We start from the raw sequence: 21,035 nt of genomic DNA, 5'->3' as shown, positions 1-21,035 counted from the left end.
AGTCGCCGGGAGGATCAATGGGGCCAGGTTGTACAGCCCTAGCCAGAAGCCTGGCTGAAAGGCAGCGCCCCCGTGCCGGCCGCAGCCATTTTCCATTCCTCTGGGGATACATTAGGTCCCTGACCAGAATCAATGAGAAAGGAGGCAGATTTGGTAATTACTCCTTTGGGGACAATCTCATAATATGTGGTGACCTGTAGCGACAGATTATCAAACCAACAACCATAATATTTGCAGTTGTTGACCTTAACTAACTGAGTGAATTTGGGCAAGTGACTTCACCGTTCTGTACCTCGATTTTTCTTATCTGGAAAATGGGATACAAAGTACCTATACCTCATTGTTCTGTAGTGAAGATTAAATGGGTTAAAGTAGGTACAGGGCTTATGACAGTACTTGGCAGGGGAGGTATCAGAAAATGTAGGTAAATAAGTTATGCAAATGAGTTCTTTTGCCTTGGGATAAAATTTCAGCAACAGAATTACAGATTAAAAAAAAAAAAAACCTTTTAGCCTCAAATAATTTAGCTGGAAGTAAAGACAATGTTTTCTGGAAAACTAGGTTAGGTGACTCAGAAGTGTCTTTAAATGACAAAGATATTGTCTCCAAAATGCTCAGGGAGAGTTTGAATAAAACAGCTTTCCGAAATGGGAGCGTGTGGACAAAAGCATGAATTCTAAATTAACATGTGATTTTATGCATGTGATTTTAAAAATGTATCTGTAACTAAATTAATAAACATAAGAAACCATGAACCTATTTTGTGTCCCCCCAGTATTTTATATATTTAGTTTACATGTTTACGCAACACACATACATACGTAAAAAGCCTTCTTTGGATTTTATGTTGGGAAAGGGGGGGCTGCTGTTTCTTTACAGCTGTCATGTATCCAGGTATGTTTTCTGAGTGCCTACTGTGTATGTGCTGGGCCCTGGATGGGGCTCGGGTGTCTCTGCTCTCCCAGAACCCTCAGTCCGGTGGGCTGACAGGGAGGGAGCAAGTCTCTAGGAAACGACTGCCTGATGTGTCCTGGGACAGAGACTGAGGAAGGGAAGAAGCGTGGGGTCAGTGGGAGGGATAAGCCTGGTGTGGGGGATGGGAGAGCTTCTCCGAGGACGGCGTGTCTGTGTTGAGACCTGAGGGGTGGTGTTACGGGTCCCCCAGGCAAAAGAGATGTTGAAGTCCTAACCCCTAGTGTCTCAGAAGGTGACCTGATTTGGCAATAGGGTCTTTACAGAGGTCATCAAGGCGAAATGAGGCAATTAGGATCGACCCTAATCTAACGACTGGTGTCCTTATAAAAAGAGGAGATGTGAACACAGAGACACGCACACGGGGAGAAGGCCACGCGAACACGAAGGCAGGGATTGGGGCGACGCACCTACACGCCTAGAAATCCCCCAGATTGCCAGCAAGCCAACCAGAAGCTGGGAGAGAGGCGTGGAACAGAGCCTTCCTCGCAGCCCGCAGAGGGAACCAACCCTGCTGACACCCTGACTCCGACTTCCAGCCTCCAGAACTCTGGGAAAATACATTTCTGCTGTTGAGCCACTTGGTCTGCGGTACTTTTTTTTTTTTTTTTTTTTTTGCGGTACGCGGGCCTCTCACTGTTGTGGCCTCTCCCGTTGTGGAGCACAGGCTCCGGACGCGCAGGCTCAGCGGCCATGGCTCACGGGCCCAGCCGCTCCGCGGCATGTGGGATCTTCCCGGACCGGGGCACGAACCCGTGTCCCCTGCATTGGCAGGTGGACTCTCAACCACTGCGCCACCAGAGAAGCCCTGTGGTACTTTTTTATGGCAGCCCTAGCAAACTACAGATGGGCAGGAGTGAGCCAGGTGGGGCTGGGGGGGGACCCGGGCAGGAGGAACAGCACACACGCCAGGGAAGGCCAGGGGAGCTGCCCTCATGGAGGAGCACAGTGGGGTCAACAGGGCCTGACCCTCCGGCCACCCTGAAAAGTGGGAGCCTTACTGTATTTTTGGGGTTACAGTGAGAATGAAGTGAGATACGAGGCTTATACCTTCCATTCACTGACGGAGCACCCACACAGTGCCAGGTGGCTACAAGTCAAGACAGAGTCACCTGTTTTCCAGTGGGAGAAATGAGTAGTGGAACAGAGACCAGTGATAGAATGACGGCAGGGGCTACAGAAGGCTGGGAAGGCCCGTCTGAGGAGGTGGCATTGGACCAAACCCCTCCCCTCCCCGAGACAGCCACAAGATGTGGGGAAGAGCATTCCAGGGACCAGAGAGAGCCAGTGCAATGGCCCTGAGGTCAGCCTGTACTTGGCAAGTCTGAGGAGTGGGAAGAGGCCAGGTGGCTGGAGTGGAGTGAGTGCAGGCGAGAGTGGGAGGGGATGAGGGCAGAGGGGTGACGGGGCGGGTCATGCAGGGTCCAGGTGGCATTTTAGGCAAAGCACACGGTGCCCTAGTGCCTGGTACGATATATGTGCTCTGTAAATGTGAGCCTTCATCATTAATCCTGGGAGTGGGGCAAGCCACTGGAGGTTTTAATCAGGGGAGCGAAGGATCCAAATCTAGTTTTCCGGGTGCCCCCAGCTGTTAGTGAGGTGCGTGAACTGGATTCTCAGCTTGCTTCCCTGCCCACATCTCCAGGGATCCCGTTTCTGTCTCCTGACACCTCTCTCCTTAGGAGCTCTGTGCCAGCACACATCTGAATGGCCCCAACCAGGTCATGAAAGAGGACATCACCGAGAACAGGATGGGGGAGGGCAGACCCCCCCCCAACCCAACTGAAGAGGAGCCTTGGCCCGAGCTTCCTAGGCTCTGATCCAAGCTCCGTCCCTTCCCAGCTCTGAGCCTCTGGGCCTCAGGTGCCTCATCAGTAAAACTGGACGAATAACAGGTCCACCTCCCGGAGCTGTTGTTGAGGAGGATTCGGTGAATAAATTCACGGACGAGAGCTCGGAACCGAGACTGGCACACAGTGAGTACTCGATAAATGTTCGGTATCATCACGTTCTAACTTGGAAACACAAAACCCCTGTCTTCACTGATGACTCCTCTGCTCTCTCTCTCGCTTCATAGCAAAATGCCGCAAACCAGCTGCCTCCTGTGCTGCCCTGCCTTCTCTCCCGCACCCTGCAGTCACCTCTGTGAGGCTCAACCGACGCTCAGTTCCCGGGCTCGTCCCGCTGACGGCTCACAGTCGTCACCCCGGGCTCCTCCTCGTATGAACACTGAGGGGTCTCAGGCTGAGACCTACACCTCCCTTCCTCTCCAGCCTCGTGCCTTTATGCTGACGACGCCCAGATTTCTCTCTCCAGCCTGACCTCTCCCCCGAGCTCCAGACTCCTTACCCGACTGCCTCCTCCACGTCTTCTAGTTGCAAACTTAACCTGTCCAGGACTGAGCTCTGAGCTCCCCTGAGCCTCCTCCCCACTCAGTCCCCGTCTCAGCCTGAGGAGAGTCCATCCATCCTTCAGGCTGCGAGACCTGGGATCATGTTCAACCTCGTTTTCTCTCACACCACAGCCAATCTGCCAGCAAAGCCTGCCTGCTCCCACGTCAGAGAATCTTTCCTGAAACCGCCCCCTTGACCCTCCCTGGCCTCCATCCTGCTCCAGGCCTCTCGTCTCCTGCCTGGACCATCACAGCAGCGCCTCGCTGGTCTCCCTGCCCCACGCAGGCCGTGCTCCGCACGCAGCCACAGGGACCCTGTGGACACCCAATTTAGGTCATGTCCCTCCTCTGTTCCAGATCCTCCCGCGGCTCCCCCTCACTCACAGCAGACGCCCAGGCTCTTATGTGGGGCCCACAAGACCCTCCCAGTCTGTGTCCATCGCCTCTCTGACCTCACATGATCCCAGCCACGCTGGCCCTCCTCCAGCAGACCAAGCATGCTCCTGCCTCAGGGTCTGTGCAGCTGCTGTTCCCTCTGCCTGGAACAGCCTTCATTTACATGCCACACAGTGCTAGTGCTAGCCACCATCTGACCTGCTGCATGCTTTTCTTAGTTACCCTATTTGCTGTCCGCCTCCCCAACAGGCATTGTCAGCTCCCCGAGCTGACAGGGATCCCTGTCCGCCTGTTCACAGCTGTATTCCCAGTGTGTAGACCGGCACAGCGTCCTGATGAATGAGGGAGCGAGGTGTCACCCTCCTCCCCACCCCGAGACGCCCAAGCTCAGCTCCGGCAGGGTCTCACCGGGCGTCCAGGCACTTACTTCTTTGGGTCAGTGAAGGGGAGCGGCCGCGGCGGGGGCTCGTCTGTTCTCTTCCACCCCGTTGGATGCTTGTTGCGCACGGGCTGCTTGGAGAAGAAGGACTTGGGGACGGAGGCGGAGAGCTGGAAGGCGCTGGGCTGGGCCAGCTGTGAGGGCCGCGGGGTCTCTGCGCTGGCTGTCTTGTGAACCTGAGTGGGGTAGCCGGCCCTCGAGCTCATGTCGCTGCAATGTGAAAATGAGAGAAATAAGCCAATTCCATCCCACTTTTTGAAAAACCGATCTGTTTAAATTTCCTCTTGGGAAACAAAACTTCATTCACCCAGGAGAGATACAAGTACTTTACTGCTGTGGAAAATTCCAATACATAGATGTCTACGTGGAGAAAACTGCCTTCATAGTCCCGATCCCACCCCAGGGATGCCCTTCTAGCACAGTTGGTACCTCTATGTGAATCTGTGGGTGGATGCTCCCACCCCGCCCCAGAGATTCCCTGTCTCCTAGGCACAACCTACACAGCTGAAGGTGGGGGTCCCACCTGCTTGTCTCTGGATGTGACCGTGGTTTACGGCTTGCTCTATTTCCTTCTTAACCCTTTCTTATGATTAAAAACACACGTGGGGCTTCCCTGGTGGCGCAGTGGTTGAGAGTCCGCCTGCCGATGCAGGGGACACGGGTTCTGTGCCCCAGTCCGGGAAGATCCCACATGCCGCGGAGCGGCTGGGCCCGTGAGCCATGGCCGCTGAGCTTGTGCGTCCGGAGCCTGTGCTCCACAACGGGAGAGGCCACAACAGTGAGAGGCCCGCGTACCGCAAAAACAAAAACACACGTGTTGGGAATTCCCCGGTGGTCAAATGGTTAGGACACAGCACTTTCACTGCTGGGGTTCCTGGGTTAGATCCCTGGTCGGGGAACTAAGATCCCACGAGCTGCGTGTTGCAGCCAAAAACAAAAAAACAAAGTGCATATAATCAGAAAACAGGAGCTTTTTTTTGAGGGGTGGGAGAATTGTTTTTATATATAACTGGGATTGTGCTAGTAACTTGCTCTGTAACTTATGTGTTTCTTTTTTTTTTTAACTTATACCTTGCCACACCTCTTCATTCAAATATTTTTTGCGCACTACTACACGACGGACACCACTCCAGCTGATCTAATCTAAAACCACAGCTCGATATCCCAAATGCTGGATTCCTGTGAAGCTGATGCTACAATGAACCTCACGCTGTTAACTAGGACCTGACTCGTGGGGACCCAACTGCTGATCCCACTGAGGCGAATCAGCTTTTAAAACTTTTAAATAAAATTCCAATTCCACTTCAAGTAAGAGGTCTTTAATGGGAAAATTAACGTCCTTGGAGTGCAAGTCAATAAATCCTTATTGAAGGTCAATTTAGCAATATTGAAGGGGTGGGATTCTGACTATGGCAGAATGAGGAGATTGGCAAATTCTTTCCCCCAAAGCACAAAATCGACAAAAACAATCATTTCAGCACTCTGGAAACTGACCAAGGGCATGCAAGAATCCAAGTATCGCTTATGCTTGAAAAACGGAACTTCAGGTAAGAACAGAGGGAATCTGACACTGTGGCCTGGGGGCTCTGCCCAGCTCAGTGAACAGGCAGGTTCTGCCACAGTGGAACCTCTGGGGCTGCATCAAGCATATCGAAACCTGCTCACTGAGAGTTTCAGAAGGAGAAGAGAGAAAGGGGCAGAAGAAAGGTTTGAAAAAATAATGGCTGAAAACTCCTCAAACTGGACAAAAAAACATTCATCTACACATCTAAGAAACTCAACAAATCCCCACCAGGATCAATATTAAGACATCATCCAGAAAAACAGGTCAAACATTAAGACAAAACCCCTGAAAGCACCAAGAGAAAAGGATTCATCACATACAGAGGAGCACAGTACAATTAAGTGCCGACTTGTCATTTGAAACAATGGAATGGAATGATATTTTCAAAGTGCTGAGAGAAAAAACTGTCAACCAAGGCTTTTATGTCCAGCCAAAGTATCCTTCACAAATGAAGGCAAAGTAAAGATGTCCCCAGATAAACAGAGACTCAGAGAATGCATTGCTAGCACATCTGCCTAATAAATAATAAAATAAGTCCTTGGGCCGAAAGGAAATGACTGCAGATGGCGACCTGAATCCATTCGGAGAAATGAAGGATCCAAGATGGTAAATTTGTGGATTAGAATAAAAAACTCTATAGACTTATGTTTCCTTATTTCTTCTTTAACTTCCTTAAACATAAGACTGTATAAGGCAATAATAACAACACTATACTGTTGGGTTAATAACACGTATGGATGTAATAATATAGATGACAAAAATAGCACAAAGGAGGGGAAATGGAATGGGGCTATATTGGAAAAAAGTCTCCATACTTTATTGGAATTAAGTTAGTATTAATCTGAATTACACTGAAAAGGCACGTACTATAACAACTAAAAAAAAATAGTCCAAAAAATCAAGAGGAATCCAAATGGTGCATTAAAATGCATTTATTTAACACAAAAGGCAGCAGTAAAGGAAGAAAAGAGGAGCAAGAAAAACAGTAAACATACAGAAAACAAAGAGGAAAACGGCAAATATAAATCCAATCATTATCAGTAACTTCATTAAACGTGAATGCTGAAACACCCCAATTCTAAGGCAGATTGTCAGACTGGATTTAAAAAAGCAAGCTCTGACGGACTTATATATACTTTCTATAATTCAGCAACATCTACTAACAGGTCCAAGGTTGCACATTGGTGGGGGGATGTCCAGGGAGCCATGGAGCATGTAACATCGGGATTGGACTTTGTCTGGGGTGGTCAGGGGCTTCCCAACGAGGCAACGGTGTCTGAGCTGAGAACTGAAGGAGATACAGCCTTACTTAGTCTAACAGATCTGACCTCCCAGAAATCCACACCACAGAAAAGCCCAAGGATTGTCACTGCAATGCTGTGTGTAATCAAGAAAACATGGACATGGACTGAATGTCTTTTAACTGGGGATTAATAGATTGTTCCAAGCACATACATATGATCAAAACCTATGCAGCCGGTGAGAAGAATGAGGTCAATTTCTGTTTATGGGTGAGGACAGATGTCTGAGCTACAGTAAGTGGAAAAAAGCCCTTGTGTAAAGCATGCTTTTTCTTCTCTTAAAATGTATATATAGGGGGCTTCCCAGGTGGCACAGTGGTTAAGAATCCGCCTGCCAATGTAGGGGACACGGGTTCGAGCCCTGGTCCAGGAAGACCCTACATGTCATGGAGCAACTAAGCCTGTGCGCCACACTACTGAGCCCGAGCGCCACAACTACTGAAGCCTGCGCGCCTAGAGCCTGTGCTCCGCAACAAGAGAAGCCCGCACATGGCAACAAAGAGCAGCCCCCCCACCCCGCTCGCCGCAACTAGAGAAAGCCTGCAGGCAGCAACAAAGACCCAACACAGCCAAAAATAAATAAATAAATTTATTTAAAAAAAAAGTATGTATACTATATGATTACTGGGCTTTTTGGGGGGGATCTTTTTATGAAAAGGAAATGTACACTTTTTTCCTCCACTGTGGGTCATGAAATCAACTTAGTGGATCTTGACTGTTACTAAGAGGAAAATAAAAAAGAAATAGACTAGAATGAAAAACTTCAGTGTACCTCTTGTGAGGTAAGGATAAGTGGTTTTGTGAAACCTTATTCTGGATGTCCACACTGGACTGTAGTATAAAACGCTTTTCCTGTTTTGGGTAATGGCCAAAAATATGTGAAAGATCTGGGCTGGTACAGGTTTGGAGAAAAATCTCTGGGGGAGTGTACACTAACTGATTACCTCTGGAGATAGTAATGATGGGGGAAATGAAACCATATAAAAGGTGCAGGGTAGGAAGGAAGTGTCATCTGACACCTCAGTCTCCTTCGAGGCAACCTTGCCCCTCCCCCTTTCTTCTTTTTCAACAGAGAGCCTAGTACGCACAAGCACAACCTTCCTTCGTAACATAAATGGCAGCCTATCCTGAGCTTGTTCTGCACCTGGCCTTAACCTAACACGGTGCTCTGGAGACTTCTCCGTGTCAGTCCACACAAGCCCCTCTCCCTTCAATAGCTGCAGAGGGCCCACTCTACGAATATATCCTAATTGATTTTAACCCTAACTTTTTACTTTCTACGGTACGTATTTCTCTACCTTGTCATCAGGCATGTTCAGCTTTTACGAGCTGAAAAAAAACAAGAGATGATTGAAAAAAAAAGGAAGGGAATAAGATGAACACGCTTTGCCTCTGTGTCTGCCAGCTGGCTCCAGCCATTGCCTCTTTTGGGAGGGGTTCGCCCCCTCCTCAGGCCTGTGGCAGGCACTGGGTGTCATGCTAATCCCATTACCCTGTAAATGAAGGCTGACTGTACTCATCCTTAAGGAAGGTGACCTGGCTGGCACCCAGCCCAGGGCACAAATCCTGAATGGCTGCCGCCACTTGTCTGCCATGGGTCTGGGGTAGGTCTGCGATCTACTTCTGGCCAGTGAGACATCAGGTGTGTGAGTGTGGACTGTGTGCTAGGGGACTTCTGGGGAAGATTTCTTCACTAGAAAACTAACACTTGCAGCAAATATCCCCTGTTCTTCCACTGGACACTGTGACTATCTGGTTGAATGACAGCCACTTTGAGGCTGTGAGGGGAGCCAGTCTATAGGAGTCCTCAAGTCAATTAATTACCCAGTCGTGGGGCCCTTCCTACCTTGTGCCTTCACGTTCTGAGAGATAACAGACTTCCTCCAACTGAGCTGGGATTTCTTGTTGCTTGGAGGCAAAGGCATTCCCGTGACTTCCCCTGTTTTCAACCTCTACCAACCTCAGGAATGGCTGGTGTCCCCCACACAGTAGGGCAACAAAAAACTATTCTGAATATGCTGTGCCTCTCGACCCGGCCCTCTGAGGTGGGCGCCCCTTCTCACACATCCCCTGGACCACGAGTACAGGGTGGAGTTCTTACCCCACCGGCCAGTCACTTTCCTTCTGAAGCACCGGTGAGGCCAGGTGCCCTCCCCGGGCCTCAGCTTGAAACACGAAGCAGCACCTCGTGGTGGATGAGAACATGGGCCATGCTGCTCCCCTGACACACTGTGCTCTTTGCTCGAGCCCCTTCCCCTCAGTGAGCCTCGGTTTCCTCCTCCGAGAATTGAGGCAATGACAGCACCTGCCTCACAAGATCATTATGTGCACAGTGCCCAGCACAGGCCCGGGCACCGGGGCGTGCTCCCCGAGCTGCAGATATACAGGGACGTGGTGCGTCCAGGGGCTAAAAGCCTGGGCTCTGGGCTCAGCCAGGACTGGTGGGGGCGGGGGGCATCCTGCTCCGACCCCACCCTCACCCAGAGAGGCTGTGCGTTTATCTGTGTTGTATCTCAGAGGAGCAGTTAAGATGTTGTTGGAGTAAGAGGTTCTGTGGCTTACAAAAAAAAGCTAAAAAACTGTAGGCTGGATGGAGAAATCGCACAGCTGCCTGGGCATGTGTGATGCTTTGGCCTACTCACCCCCGGGGACGCTGATGGGTGGGCCCAGGGTGGGCAACAGGCACAAAGGGAGCTGTGCCCTTGCCTTTAGGAGGAAGAGCAGTGACGGAGCAGGTGGCAGTGATGGTGGTGACCGCGCTGAGCCTGTGAACACAGCCAGGCCCTGTTCTAAGCATCTCATAGGCATCACTTCATCTAGTTGCCCCAGCAACCCCACGAGGCAGAAGCTACCACCTCCCGCAAGTTCCGCGTGGGGAAACCGAGGCCCAGAGAGATTAAATAACTTGCCCCCAATAACACAGCTGGCCAGGGATACAGCCAGGATACAAAGCCAGGCAGTGTGGCTCAAGAGACACTGTGTTTAACCACCAACCTATACTTTCAATGACAACGGTAATCATGATAAATACACAATACATGAAAATAAAAGCAAGCAGCAGCTGATATATGTGGACCAGCTATGTCTCAGGCCCTGTGCTAACTACTTTAAACACATGGTGTAGGTTCATCTTCGCAGCCTTGGACCACAGAGCGCATCTTCACCCCCATTTTACAGATGAGGAAACTGAACCTCAGAGGAACTAAGGAGCCTGGTGGAGATCACACAGTTGGTGAGTGGTGGAGCTGTGACCTGGACACAGGCAGCCAGAGGCCAGAGGCTGGGAAATCACACTGCTCACCCAGGTAACCCCAGGTGGGCCCCTGTGGGGCCTTGACTGCTGGACTGATCTCGCCCTCTCTCCCAGGTGTCTGGCAGGGGCGTGAGAGTTGAATCAGTCCCTGCACGTGGCTGGAATTATCAGGCTCAGTGTAGGAGCCACATGCAGCAACATTCTGCCCTGCGGCCTGTGAGCAAAAACAGTAGGTCTTCAGGAGGTGGAAGCAGAGATGACATGGGAGAAAAACTCACCGGCACAAAATCGATGCGGAATCCAACCACCACTGGCCACCTCCACCAACCACCGTGCACCTGTATCGTCACAGTGGCCTCCTCCTGCCCTCGCCCCAAACACAGCCAGAGGGAGGCTGTGAATGCCTGAGTGCAACCACCGCCCTCCTCTGCTCAGGGTGAGTCAGAGCTCTCCCCTGGTCCACAAGGCCCCACACCATCTGTGCCGACCCCTCTCTGCCCTCAGATCCTCCCACTCTGCCTCTTGCTCACACTGCTCTGGCCACATGGAAGCTGTTCCCCAAACACACCAGAAACCTTCCCACCTCAGGGCCTTTGCACTCCTCCCTGCCCCAGCCCCAAGATCCCTGCAAGGTTCCCTCCTTCCCTTGAGTTCCTGGAGATGGCCTGCGTTCCTCTTCCCAAGCTGACTGCGACTCTCCGAGTAGGTCTGTTGTGTGACCCCGGCTTCCTAGCCAACGGAGGTGGGGTTGGCCCCAGTGGATGCCAAGGCCCTCACATCACCTTTCAGGGCTGTGCGCCCAGAAGGGTATCCCGGAGACCGCAGCCCCACCCACGGAAGCAAGGCCACGTGCTTCCTGCCTGCCTGGGAACACCCGGCGATGTCGGCTCCACATGGGGCGGAGAGCCTCTCAGTGCCTCTAAACAGCTCTTGACAAACTGCTCAGGAAGCCCAGGAAGCTTTGGAGTGTACGCTGCCTCGAGAGAGGGCGGGGGGGGGGGGGTGGGCAGGTGGCTGCCCGCCTGGGATCACTCAGCCCATCGCGATGCCCACAGCAGGCACTGGCGCCTGGCACTGTGCCTGGAAGCCGGGCTCCCATGACGAACGTCTCGGGGGAGAGTCTGTGAAGTCAGTGGAATCATCCACGGGCACAAGCTGCTACAGGCTGCGGTGGCTTCCGCGGAGAGGGCTGCAGCGCAGGGAGGGAGTGGGTAGGGGGTTTGGGCATGGCAGGCCCCATCCCTTTCCTGGCGTCCTCGCACTATGCCGGTGAACTCAATCCCCGCCCTCCCCTGAAACAGTCCACTTTCCCCCAAGTAGCCCAGAGTGATCTACTTAAAACATAAGTCAGATTATGTGCTCCCATGGCTCCCACGTCCCTCAGAATCAAATCCCAGCATCCGCCCGTGGTTGGTAAGCCTGCCAGAGCTGGGCCCCTGCCCACCTTGCAAATCAGACCTCTTGCCTTCCTTTGGCCTGTCTGGCCACCAGAGCATTTCCAGAGCACTGCAAACGAGTTTACCTTCAGGGCCTCAGCATTTGCTATTTTCCCTGCCTGGATCACTTCCATGCTTCCTGCAAAATATCACCTCCTCCTAGAGGCCTTCTGGGACCTCTGCCCGGTTTGGTTTTCTCCCCAGACCTTATCTCCACCTGGCATATTAATATTACACGGTTGCTCAGTTGTCTGTCTGCCTCACTCTCTCTCCAGGGGAACATCAGCTCCACAAAAGAGGGCTCGACTTTGCCCCCTTCTGTATCGCCGTGTTTGGAACGGTTCCCGGCACACAGTGGGTGCTTTGGTGTCAGGGAATGTGAGAATAACATTCCTCTCAGGCCTGCCCAGCCCTGCTCTCCTCTTCTCTCTCAAGAATCTCAACATTCCCCATCTGCAGCAGCCTCCCGACACTGCAGCAGACACTGTCCTGGACTCTTGCCTCCCTCCCTCCTTAGGTCCTGATGCTGCCACCTGCTGACACATCCACAGTTGCTCTGTCCTCTAGTCAAGGTCCCCTTCCTTCTCACTCACATCTCGGCCTCAGACCCATCCCTGAGACTTCTGCAATTGCGCCTCCAGCACCATCTTTCAAAACATCTATCTCCCTGCATTATCCTTTCTGCTGAAGCCTTTCCTTGCTGCCCACAGCTCTTAGGATCAAATCCAAACTCTGTAATGTGGCTGACAGCGCCTTGCGTGATCTGGTCCCTGCCAACCTCCCATCAGCTGCCCCCCTCAATTTCTATACTTGAGCCAAGGGGCCTGTGTTCAGTGACCTGATGGCACCCACCCTCCTCCCCACCCCAGGGCCTTTGCACATGCTACTCCCTCTCATAGGGATGCCTTCTCCACACATCATCTTTCCTTTTTCTCTTTTAAAGAAAACATTGTAAAATAGCCCACATAGAACAAAGTGTACAAAACATGTATGTACAATTTAACAAACACTTACAAAGCAAACACCCACATAACTGCATCAAGAGTATATCATCGGTCCCCCTGAAACCACTTCACCTGCTCCCTCCTCCTTATCCCTCTCATGTGGCAGAAATGACACCTCCTCAGGAGAATTATCCCTGCCCCCCAACCCCCCGCCTAGATTAGACACCCCCTCCAGCCCCTGCACCACATCCACTCTCAGATCCCAGGAGGTCTCCCTTGAAGGCTTTCCCCTAGCATAATTGATTCATTGCTTTTGTAATTATTTGCTTGCTGTCTCCCCTGGCACCCTGTCAGTGCCAGGACGGCCGGGGTCCTCTGCGGCAGAGGGCTGAGCATTCAGTAGGCGCCTGCTGTATGAACGAACGCAAAGTGCTGGGCTACAAAGGGCCTGGAAGTAGACACAAGGGCAGCTATGGAGCGCTTGTGCCTCTCTTTGGGGAGCCAAGGCTGGGCAGCAGGTTGTCATTCCGGCTCGGCCCCAGGGAATGGACGGATGACAGCAGATGCACAGGGCTGCTGGGCTGCCCTGGGCAAGGGGCAGTGTGGCTAGCGGCAGGCAGAGGCACGTGTGGGCACAGGTGCTCAGTGACCTGCTGGGAACTTGTACCTACTGAGCACAGGTGCTCAGTGACCTGCTGGGAACTTGTACCTACCGAGATGGGAAGATTCTGGGAGGACTGGCAGGGTGAGGTGGGACTTGTACATCTTCTCTGCCTAGAACACTCTGCCCTCCTAGTTTCCAGTAGCTTACCCTCTTTAGGAAAGCACCTCCCATACTGGGTCAGGCCCCTCCTTTGGGCTCCCACACCCTGAACGCTTCCCTCACCCTGGCCCTGACCACTATGGGCTGTCACTGTCTGGGGAGGGATATGTCTCCCCCATTGACTTTGAGCCCTCACTAAGGCCCTGGCGCTGTCCCTAAATAAAGTGCTGATGCTCAGGTTCTTAGGTAAGGCAGAGTCAGGCTTTTAGTTAGGGACAGCGTCACGGCCTTAGTTAGGGACAGATTCAGCGTCTTAGGGATAGATTCAGGGCCTTGGTTGGGAAAAGCATCAGGCCCTTAGTTAGGGACAGCGTCAAGCTTTAGTTAGGGACAGCTCAGGCCATTAGTTAGAAACAGCTCAGGTCCTTAGTTAGGGACAGCATCAAGGCCTTAATGACAGAGTCAGGGCCTTTTTTACGGACAGCGTCAGAGTTTTAGTTAGGGACAGCTCAGGCTGTTAGGGACAGTGTCAGGGCCTTAGCTAGGGACATCGACATGGCCTTAGTTAGGGACAGTGACAGGGCCCCCATTTCACAGATGAGGAAACTGAGGCCCAGAGAGGTTCAGTAATTTGCCCAAGGCCACACAGCCAAGACAAGGCGGTGTGGGGTGGCGCTCAAACCCCAGTGGGCTGACTCTGGAGTCCACGCTCTCATCTACCATGAACACATTTGTTTCTTTAAATCAACTCATTGAATTTTCCTTAATTTGTCCAAGGCAATATCTGCAAAATCAGGGGATGGGTTGGTAATACTTTTCCTAATATCCATTTAAAATAAAACATTTTCCTCCCCACACCACCCAAATCACCTCAAGCACCCCATTTTGGGAAATGCTGCTTCACACCAAAGCCTGGTTGCCTAGGAGAAAACTTCAGGAAGCAGCTTTAATGAGTAGATAAGAATGATTTGCAATTAGCATCAATTGTCTGTATGCAAATTAAAGCTCCCAACCGCAGGGCCCTCTTTTGTAGCAGGTTCCTCTCCCATTTTATTCCCTTCATTTCTGGGTTCAGCAAATCCTTCTCTCAGACGCAGAGTAATTTTATACCCACCCCGCTGCCTCAGACATAGTCTACTCCCCAGCACCGCTGCCTTTATACCACAGACTCCAAAACCTTACAGCTACTGAGTCTTACTGACATGGGCCTGTGCCCAACACGGGAGCTACCACAGCCGGGACCTGGGACCCGCATAGCGCTGAGGCCCTCTCGGTGGGCGCACTTTGACATCTGTCTCAGTGATGACCTGATTCTACTCTGTCTCCCTCAACAGATGGTGGGTGAGGTGGGCGCTGGGGGCCTCGTCTGAATGTGCTCGTTACTTCTCCTTAGCTCTCAGCGTAGTCCCTGGGACACAACAAATCCCTGAGAGATAGTTGTGAATGAAATAAATGGATAAATAAATGAATGAGCTGTTCAAAAGAGTCCGTGAGTTCAAATGATTAACATCTATCTGTCTAGGGAGGCTGGCTCAGACAGAGACCTAACTCCCTGGGGCACCCTTTCTCTCCACCCTCACCCTTCTCCTGGCTCCTGACTCCAGGGGGACCAGGGCCACAGTGAGGGAAAGCACTGACAGACGAACACTCTCAAATACCGTGGTTTCCAAGTCTGTCAGAGGGTAAGCAGCCCCTTGGTCTTAGAATCTAGTTAAATACTTTAACTTCTACAACAGCTAAACTCCCTCACGCTTCTGCATATTTTCCTTTCCGATCAACACCTGTCTCTCCAATATTGGCTTTCGAGTGTCAAGCAGCAGAACCTGAATTTGGTAACAGGAGAACCGCCGCTCGGTCATGAGATCCTTTAAGGAGGTAGGGAGCAGCGCTCAAACATTCTCAACAGAGCAGACTGGATTAAAGGGCTTTGCACGGCCAGGCTAGGAACTGCTAGGGAGATTTCTGCTTCACCTTTTTAAAATATATAGATATTTCTGTATAGTCAAAGACCCAGGTCCACTGTGGGTTGTGGTCAAGGAGGTCTGAGGCCACCACCTGGGTGCCCGTGTCCTGTGTGGAGAGAGGCGCAGGTCTGGGGACGGGCCAAGGTGTCAGGAAGCCAAGGGAGATGAAGGCCCCTAATGGGGGTCCTGGACACGGGCTGGCCCCTGCTCAGGTGTGGTCAGGGAGGAGAAAGGAGGTGGTGGCCTCAGGGGTGCACACTGGGGACTGCAGCACAGTAATCCCTGCCTGGGGCCGCAGACCTCTGAGGGGGCCCCTGGACCGGGCTGAGTCCTGTGACGGCAGAACTTTTCCAGGAGGCAGTTCGTGGCTTTCATCACATTCGCAAAGTGTGTGTGGTCCAGACTCCAGGTTGTTGGTTAGTCAATGCCTGTTCGTTCTCACTTACTACCCTGTCTGCCTCTCTACCAGTGGTTCTCAAAGCCTGGTCCCGGGACCAGCAACATTAGCATCTGCACGGAACTTTGTAAAAACGCATACTCTCAGGCCCCACCCAGTAGGTCAGGGGAATCTGTGTTGAGCAGCCCTCCAGTGGACTGTCTGGAGACCACACTGCCCTTTACTATGAAGGCTGGAAGGCTAACCCGTGATCTCCCAGACTTCCTTGCAGCTGAGATGGCCATGTGGCACTGCCTGCTGAAGGGGGGTCTGGGAAAGCTTTTGCTTTCTCCACAGACATGGAGCTACACAGACGCTGCCGTCTTTCCTCTGTTCTCTGTCCCCATGTCCCCCAGGGGCACCACAGCCATCTGGAGACCAGGAAGTCACAGCCAGCATGAGGAGGGTGATGGAGCAGGAAGACACAGGCTGCTAGGCCTTGAGGCCCTCCCTGAGCCGCTGCTGCACCAGCCCAGCTCTGCCCTCTCTGGACTTCCCAAAAGGGGGCTATTAAACCTCTATTTGTTTAAGCCACTGTGGGTCAGGTTTCCTATTACCTCCAGACAAATGCACTCCTAACAGAAACAGTCTGTGGCTCCCAGAAAGTGTAAAAACTACTAGTCTCAGGAGAGAGAAAAGGAAAGAGACTGAGGGTCAGACTGAACCAGAGACAGATGAGACAGACAGCCAGGGATCTACCTCCCTCTACTGGCATCCTTAAAGGCCAATGGATGGCAGCAGGGGGTGGTCCACGAGTCTCCCAACTCTGTAAGCAAACTAAGGTGCGAGCATTCCCATCTGTGAGCATGTTTCTGGGGAGGGGAACACCACTGTCAGGACTGTGAGGGATGCAGGTGGTGGTCAGGGTCCCCCTGAAGGACTTGGACTAGATTCAGCGTCTTACCTGGACTGCCTCGGTGGGTCGCGGCTGCCCCCAGCCAGGCCTGTAGGGGTGCTGGAGCCTGAGGAGTACAGCTTCGGTCGGTAGCCCTTGTTCTGGCCAGTGACCCCAGGGGCGGGCGAGACCTCCCGACGCCGGTCTGTATGGTGGGACCGCCCGGCAGCCTCGCGCCCGCCTCCACAGAGGCCCATACTTCCCAGGGGCTTGTGTGGCTTGGCCGGCCGAGACGTCTTGGCCAGGGACAAGCAGCTGGGGCTAGAGGTGTAGAGGGTGGTGTCAATGCCACTGTCACTGGAGCCGCCCTTGGAGAGAGGGTCTTGCTCTGGCTCCAGTGGGTCCAGGGGGTCGAACCAGCGATCATCGCTGTGGCTGCTGGATGCGTTGCTGGAGAGGGTATTGCTGCTGGAATGACTGGAGTACTGAGGCTCTCCCTGGAAGGCAGGAGAAGTGTGTCATTCCTAGACTCGGGGTGGGGGGGCGGGGGGCAAACTTCCTTCTCTGGGTCCTCCCTACCCCTAAGTGTGAACCCTGGAGCCGGACAGCTTCGAACTCTGGCTCCCCCACTTACTGGCCTTGCTATCTTGGGCAACTGACTGAACTTCCCTGTGCCTCAGTTTCCACATCTGTAAAATGGGTTGATAATAACCCTGCCCCATGAGGTTGATCAGAGGGATAAATGACAGCACATACGCAACGTGCTGCCCACAGCTTAAGCTGAACACATCTGAAACTGAGCTCCTGGCCTTCCCTCCTGAATTCGCCTCTTGCCTGTCTCACAACGGCACCTCCGTCCCTTCAGCTGCTCCACCCAAGAGCCGTGGAGTCACTCGACGCTGCTTTTGCTCTCACACCCGTATCTAGTCCAACAGCAAATCCTGTCGCCTGAATCTTCGGAACAGATCCAAACCTGCCACTTCTCCTCCCTCTGTGGCTCCCCCTTGGTCCTGTCCACCACTGCCTCCTGCTGGACCATGGCAGGAGCCTCCTCCCTGGTCTCCCAACTCCCTGTCCCTGTCTCCCCTCACCCCTGGCCCCCCATCTGTTCCCTACACGCAGCCCGAGACAGGCTGTGAACACTTGCGTCAGTTCATGTCCTCCCCCTGCTCACTCAGCGGAAAAGCAAGAGTCCTCACCATGGCCTCTGAGGCCCTGTGTGATCTGGTTCCAGGTTCCGGTCTCTAACTTTATCTCCCGCCTCCCTCTTGATCACTCTCCTCGAGCCACACTGGCCTTCTCGCTGTTCTTTGAGTATGCCAGGCGCACTGCCCCCTCAGGGCCTTTGTACTTGCTGTTCCCTCTGTCTGCAATGCTCTTCCCTCAGATACTTTCATGGGTTGCTCCTTACTTCATTCAAGATTTTGCTTAAAGGTTACCTCCTCAAAGGCCTTCTCTGGCCACCTCATCCTAAAGTAGCTGTGCTTGACACTCTTTTCCCTTGACTGTACTTTTTCTTTCACAGCAATAATTGGTTCTTACCATTATATAATGAAATCTGTTTCTTTGCTTACTGCTTGTTGCCCCCGCTGGGATGCCAACTTTGTGAGCACAGGGGTGCACCTGCCCTCTTCAACACTGTGGTCCCAATGCCTGGCACATTGTACGGGCCCATCAAACACCCACTGAATGAATAGATGTGAAGAGACTTCCAACTGCTCACCAAAACTATCTCCTTCTCCTGGGCGTGTACACAGGACTACATTTCCCAGTTCCTCCTGCAGTGACCTGTGGCCACGTGATAAGAGTCCTGGCCAGTGCAATACAGGTAAAAGTGATTTATGTCGGGGCTTCCCTGGTGGCAGAGTGGTTAAGAATCCGCCTGCCAATGCAGCGGGAAGATCCCACATGCCGCGGAACAACTAAGCCCGTGCGCCACAACTACTGAGCCCGTGCGCCTAGAGCCTGAGCTCTGCAACAAGAGAATCCACCTCAAGGAATGAGAAGCCTGCACGCAGCAACGAAGACCCAACACAGCCAGAAAAAAAAAGTGACTTATGCCATTTCCAGGTCTGAGCCACAAAAACCTTCCCTCTCCCTCCTACCCTCATCTGCTGCAAAGAGGCAGGGACCCAGGGGAGGGCTCTGAGGCCCTGAGGGACAGCTACAAGAGGGAGGGAGCCTGGGTTCCTGAATCACCATGTGGAAAGCTGCTCACTGAGTACCCACACTGAATTGTTACTTGAAAGGGGAATAAACTTCTATTGTGTGAGGTCACTGAGATCTGGGGGCTGTCTGTTACAGCAGTTAACCTATTGCTATAGATTGAATAGTCTGTGTTCCCCCAATATTCATAGGCTGAATCCTCATCTGCAGTGGGATGGTATTAGGAGGGAGGGCCTTTGGCAAGTGATTAGGTGGTTATGAGGGTAGAGCCCTCATGAATGGGATTATAAAACCGCTATATATTTTCACATATTTATCCTATATATGTTTATATATTCCTCATGAATGGGGTTATAAAATCCATATATGTATTTATATCCTTATAAAAGGGAGTACAGAGAGCTCCCTTCACACATGAGGTGGAAGGAAGGCCGTCTGTGAACCAGGAGGCAGGTTCTCACCAGACGCTGAATCTCCCTGCGCCTTGACCTTGGACTTCCCAGCCTCCAGAACTGTAAGACATAAATTTCTGTTGCTCATCAGCCACCCAGTCTGTGGCATTTTTCTTACAGCAGCCCGAGCTGGTGAAGACACCTACCACAGCTGAGGTAATGAGGAAACTGTGGCTTCAGGGGCTGAAGGTCTTTGCTCAAGATGACGTGGATGGCAGGGGCTGGAGCCAGGATGTGCGCCTGGCTGGGTCTAACTCCAGACCAGGCATCTCGCCCCTCTGCTGGAGCGGAAGCGGGCAGAGGTGGAGCATGTGCTCACGTGTGCTGCTCAGAGGCCCACACCCAGGTGAAGCCGCCCAGCCCTAGGCAGTCAGGGCCCCCGGGGTTGGCAGGCGGGGCCCAGACTCACCTTGGAATGCCTGTTGGGGGAATCTTTGCCTGCTGTGTCCTGCCTGGGGGTGTGCTTGCTCCCGCTGCTTCCAGTCAGGGCCGAGAGCCGGGCCTGGGCGGGCACATGCCACAAAGGCTCTGCAGTAAGACAGGAGACACACCAGCGGTCAGAGATGACTCAGGCTCTGGCCCAAGTGCACCCAAAGAATCTGGTCCTTCATGTGGTCGGATGGTCCCACCCCTCCGCCAGCTTGTCTGCTCAGCTCACACACGGCCACGACCCCCATCAGCTCATGTCTTGGGGTCTAACAACACTCGGTAACAGAATGTTTACTGAGCACTTACCGTGTGCCAGGCACCATTCTAGTGCTTGACATGCGTTAAGTTCGCGAAGCCCTCCAACAGTCCTCCACCCACAAAGGAGCTTGAGCACCTTTCATCCTTACTGGCCATTTGCATTTCCTATTTTGTAAATTACTTGCTCATATCCTTGACCCATTTTTCTACGAGACTGACGGTCTTTTGGCGAATAAGATTCTTTATATAACCGAGGTCACATTCCTTTGTTGCTTAAACGTGCGTAGCTTTTTTTGGTTAAATTAAAGTGGAATCATAATAAGCAATGTCTCACAACTTGATTTCTTACTTTACAAATAAATAATACTTACACTTGCTTTTTGCCCTGTATCTTCATCATACATCTTCACATAAGTTAACTGAACATGAAGTTACCTTATTTTTAATAGCTGCACAGTATTCCATCATGCGAATGGACATCAATTATTTAACCAGTTTCCTGCTGATTGGACGTTCCGGTTATTTTCGATTTTTCTTAATGTTCTGGTGGCCTTCCCTCTATACCCAACTTTGAGCAAGTGTGGAATTATGTTTGGGACAGAATTCTCTAAGTGGAATGGCTGGTTCAAAGGTGAAACAGGTTTAAAATCATGATGGCTGGTGTGGGTGTAAATTAGTCTGAATTCCCAAGGCTAGCCAGTGTGCCTGAATGGAGCATCGGATCTTAAAAAAACACACAACCCCGGTGGAGGGCTAGTTGATATCTATCAAACTTGCAAAGGCACTAACAGAGGACCCAAACCCAGGCGGTCTAACACCAGAGCCCACAATTTTGATCAGTGCTGAATAATCATAATAAGGATAATTATTATTAAGCACACGTCTGTATCAGGTACTACTATAAGTGCTTTGCACGCATTACCTTGCTACATCCTCTCAGTGATACTGTGAGGTGGATATTAGTACCAGTGTAATAGATGAAAGAGAACATTAAGACTCAGAGAGGTTAAGTAACTGGTCCAAGGTCACAAAGTA

The 21,035-nt window shown here is 52.0% G+C and overlaps 1 protein-coding gene across 1 annotated transcript in view; it reads right to left on the bottom strand.

Annotated features, from left to right (window-relative positions):
• Positions 1-21,035, bottom strand: part of SIPA1L3 (signal induced proliferation associated 1 like 3) — a 235,551-nt gene that overhangs the window by 19,868 nt on the left and 194,648 nt on the right. The window contains exons 14-16 of the mRNA XM_082862975.1: positions 19,723-19,841; positions 16,765-17,192; positions 4,188-4,409 (exon numbers count right to left, since the gene is read on the bottom strand). Coding sequence (XP_082719101.1) covers positions 4,188-4,409; positions 16,765-17,192; positions 19,723-19,841 — 769 coding nt within the window. The remainder of the gene's footprint in view (positions 1-4,187; positions 4,410-16,764; positions 17,193-19,722; positions 19,842-21,035) is intronic.

The sequence above is a fragment of the Leucopleurus acutus genome, assembly GCF_964270905.1.
Source record: "Leucopleurus acutus genome assembly, chromosome: 20".
Classification (NCBI taxonomy): Eukaryota; Metazoa; Chordata; class Mammalia; order Artiodactyla; family Delphinidae; genus Leucopleurus; species Leucopleurus acutus.
This window is presented reverse-complemented; position numbering and strand designations above follow the sequence as displayed.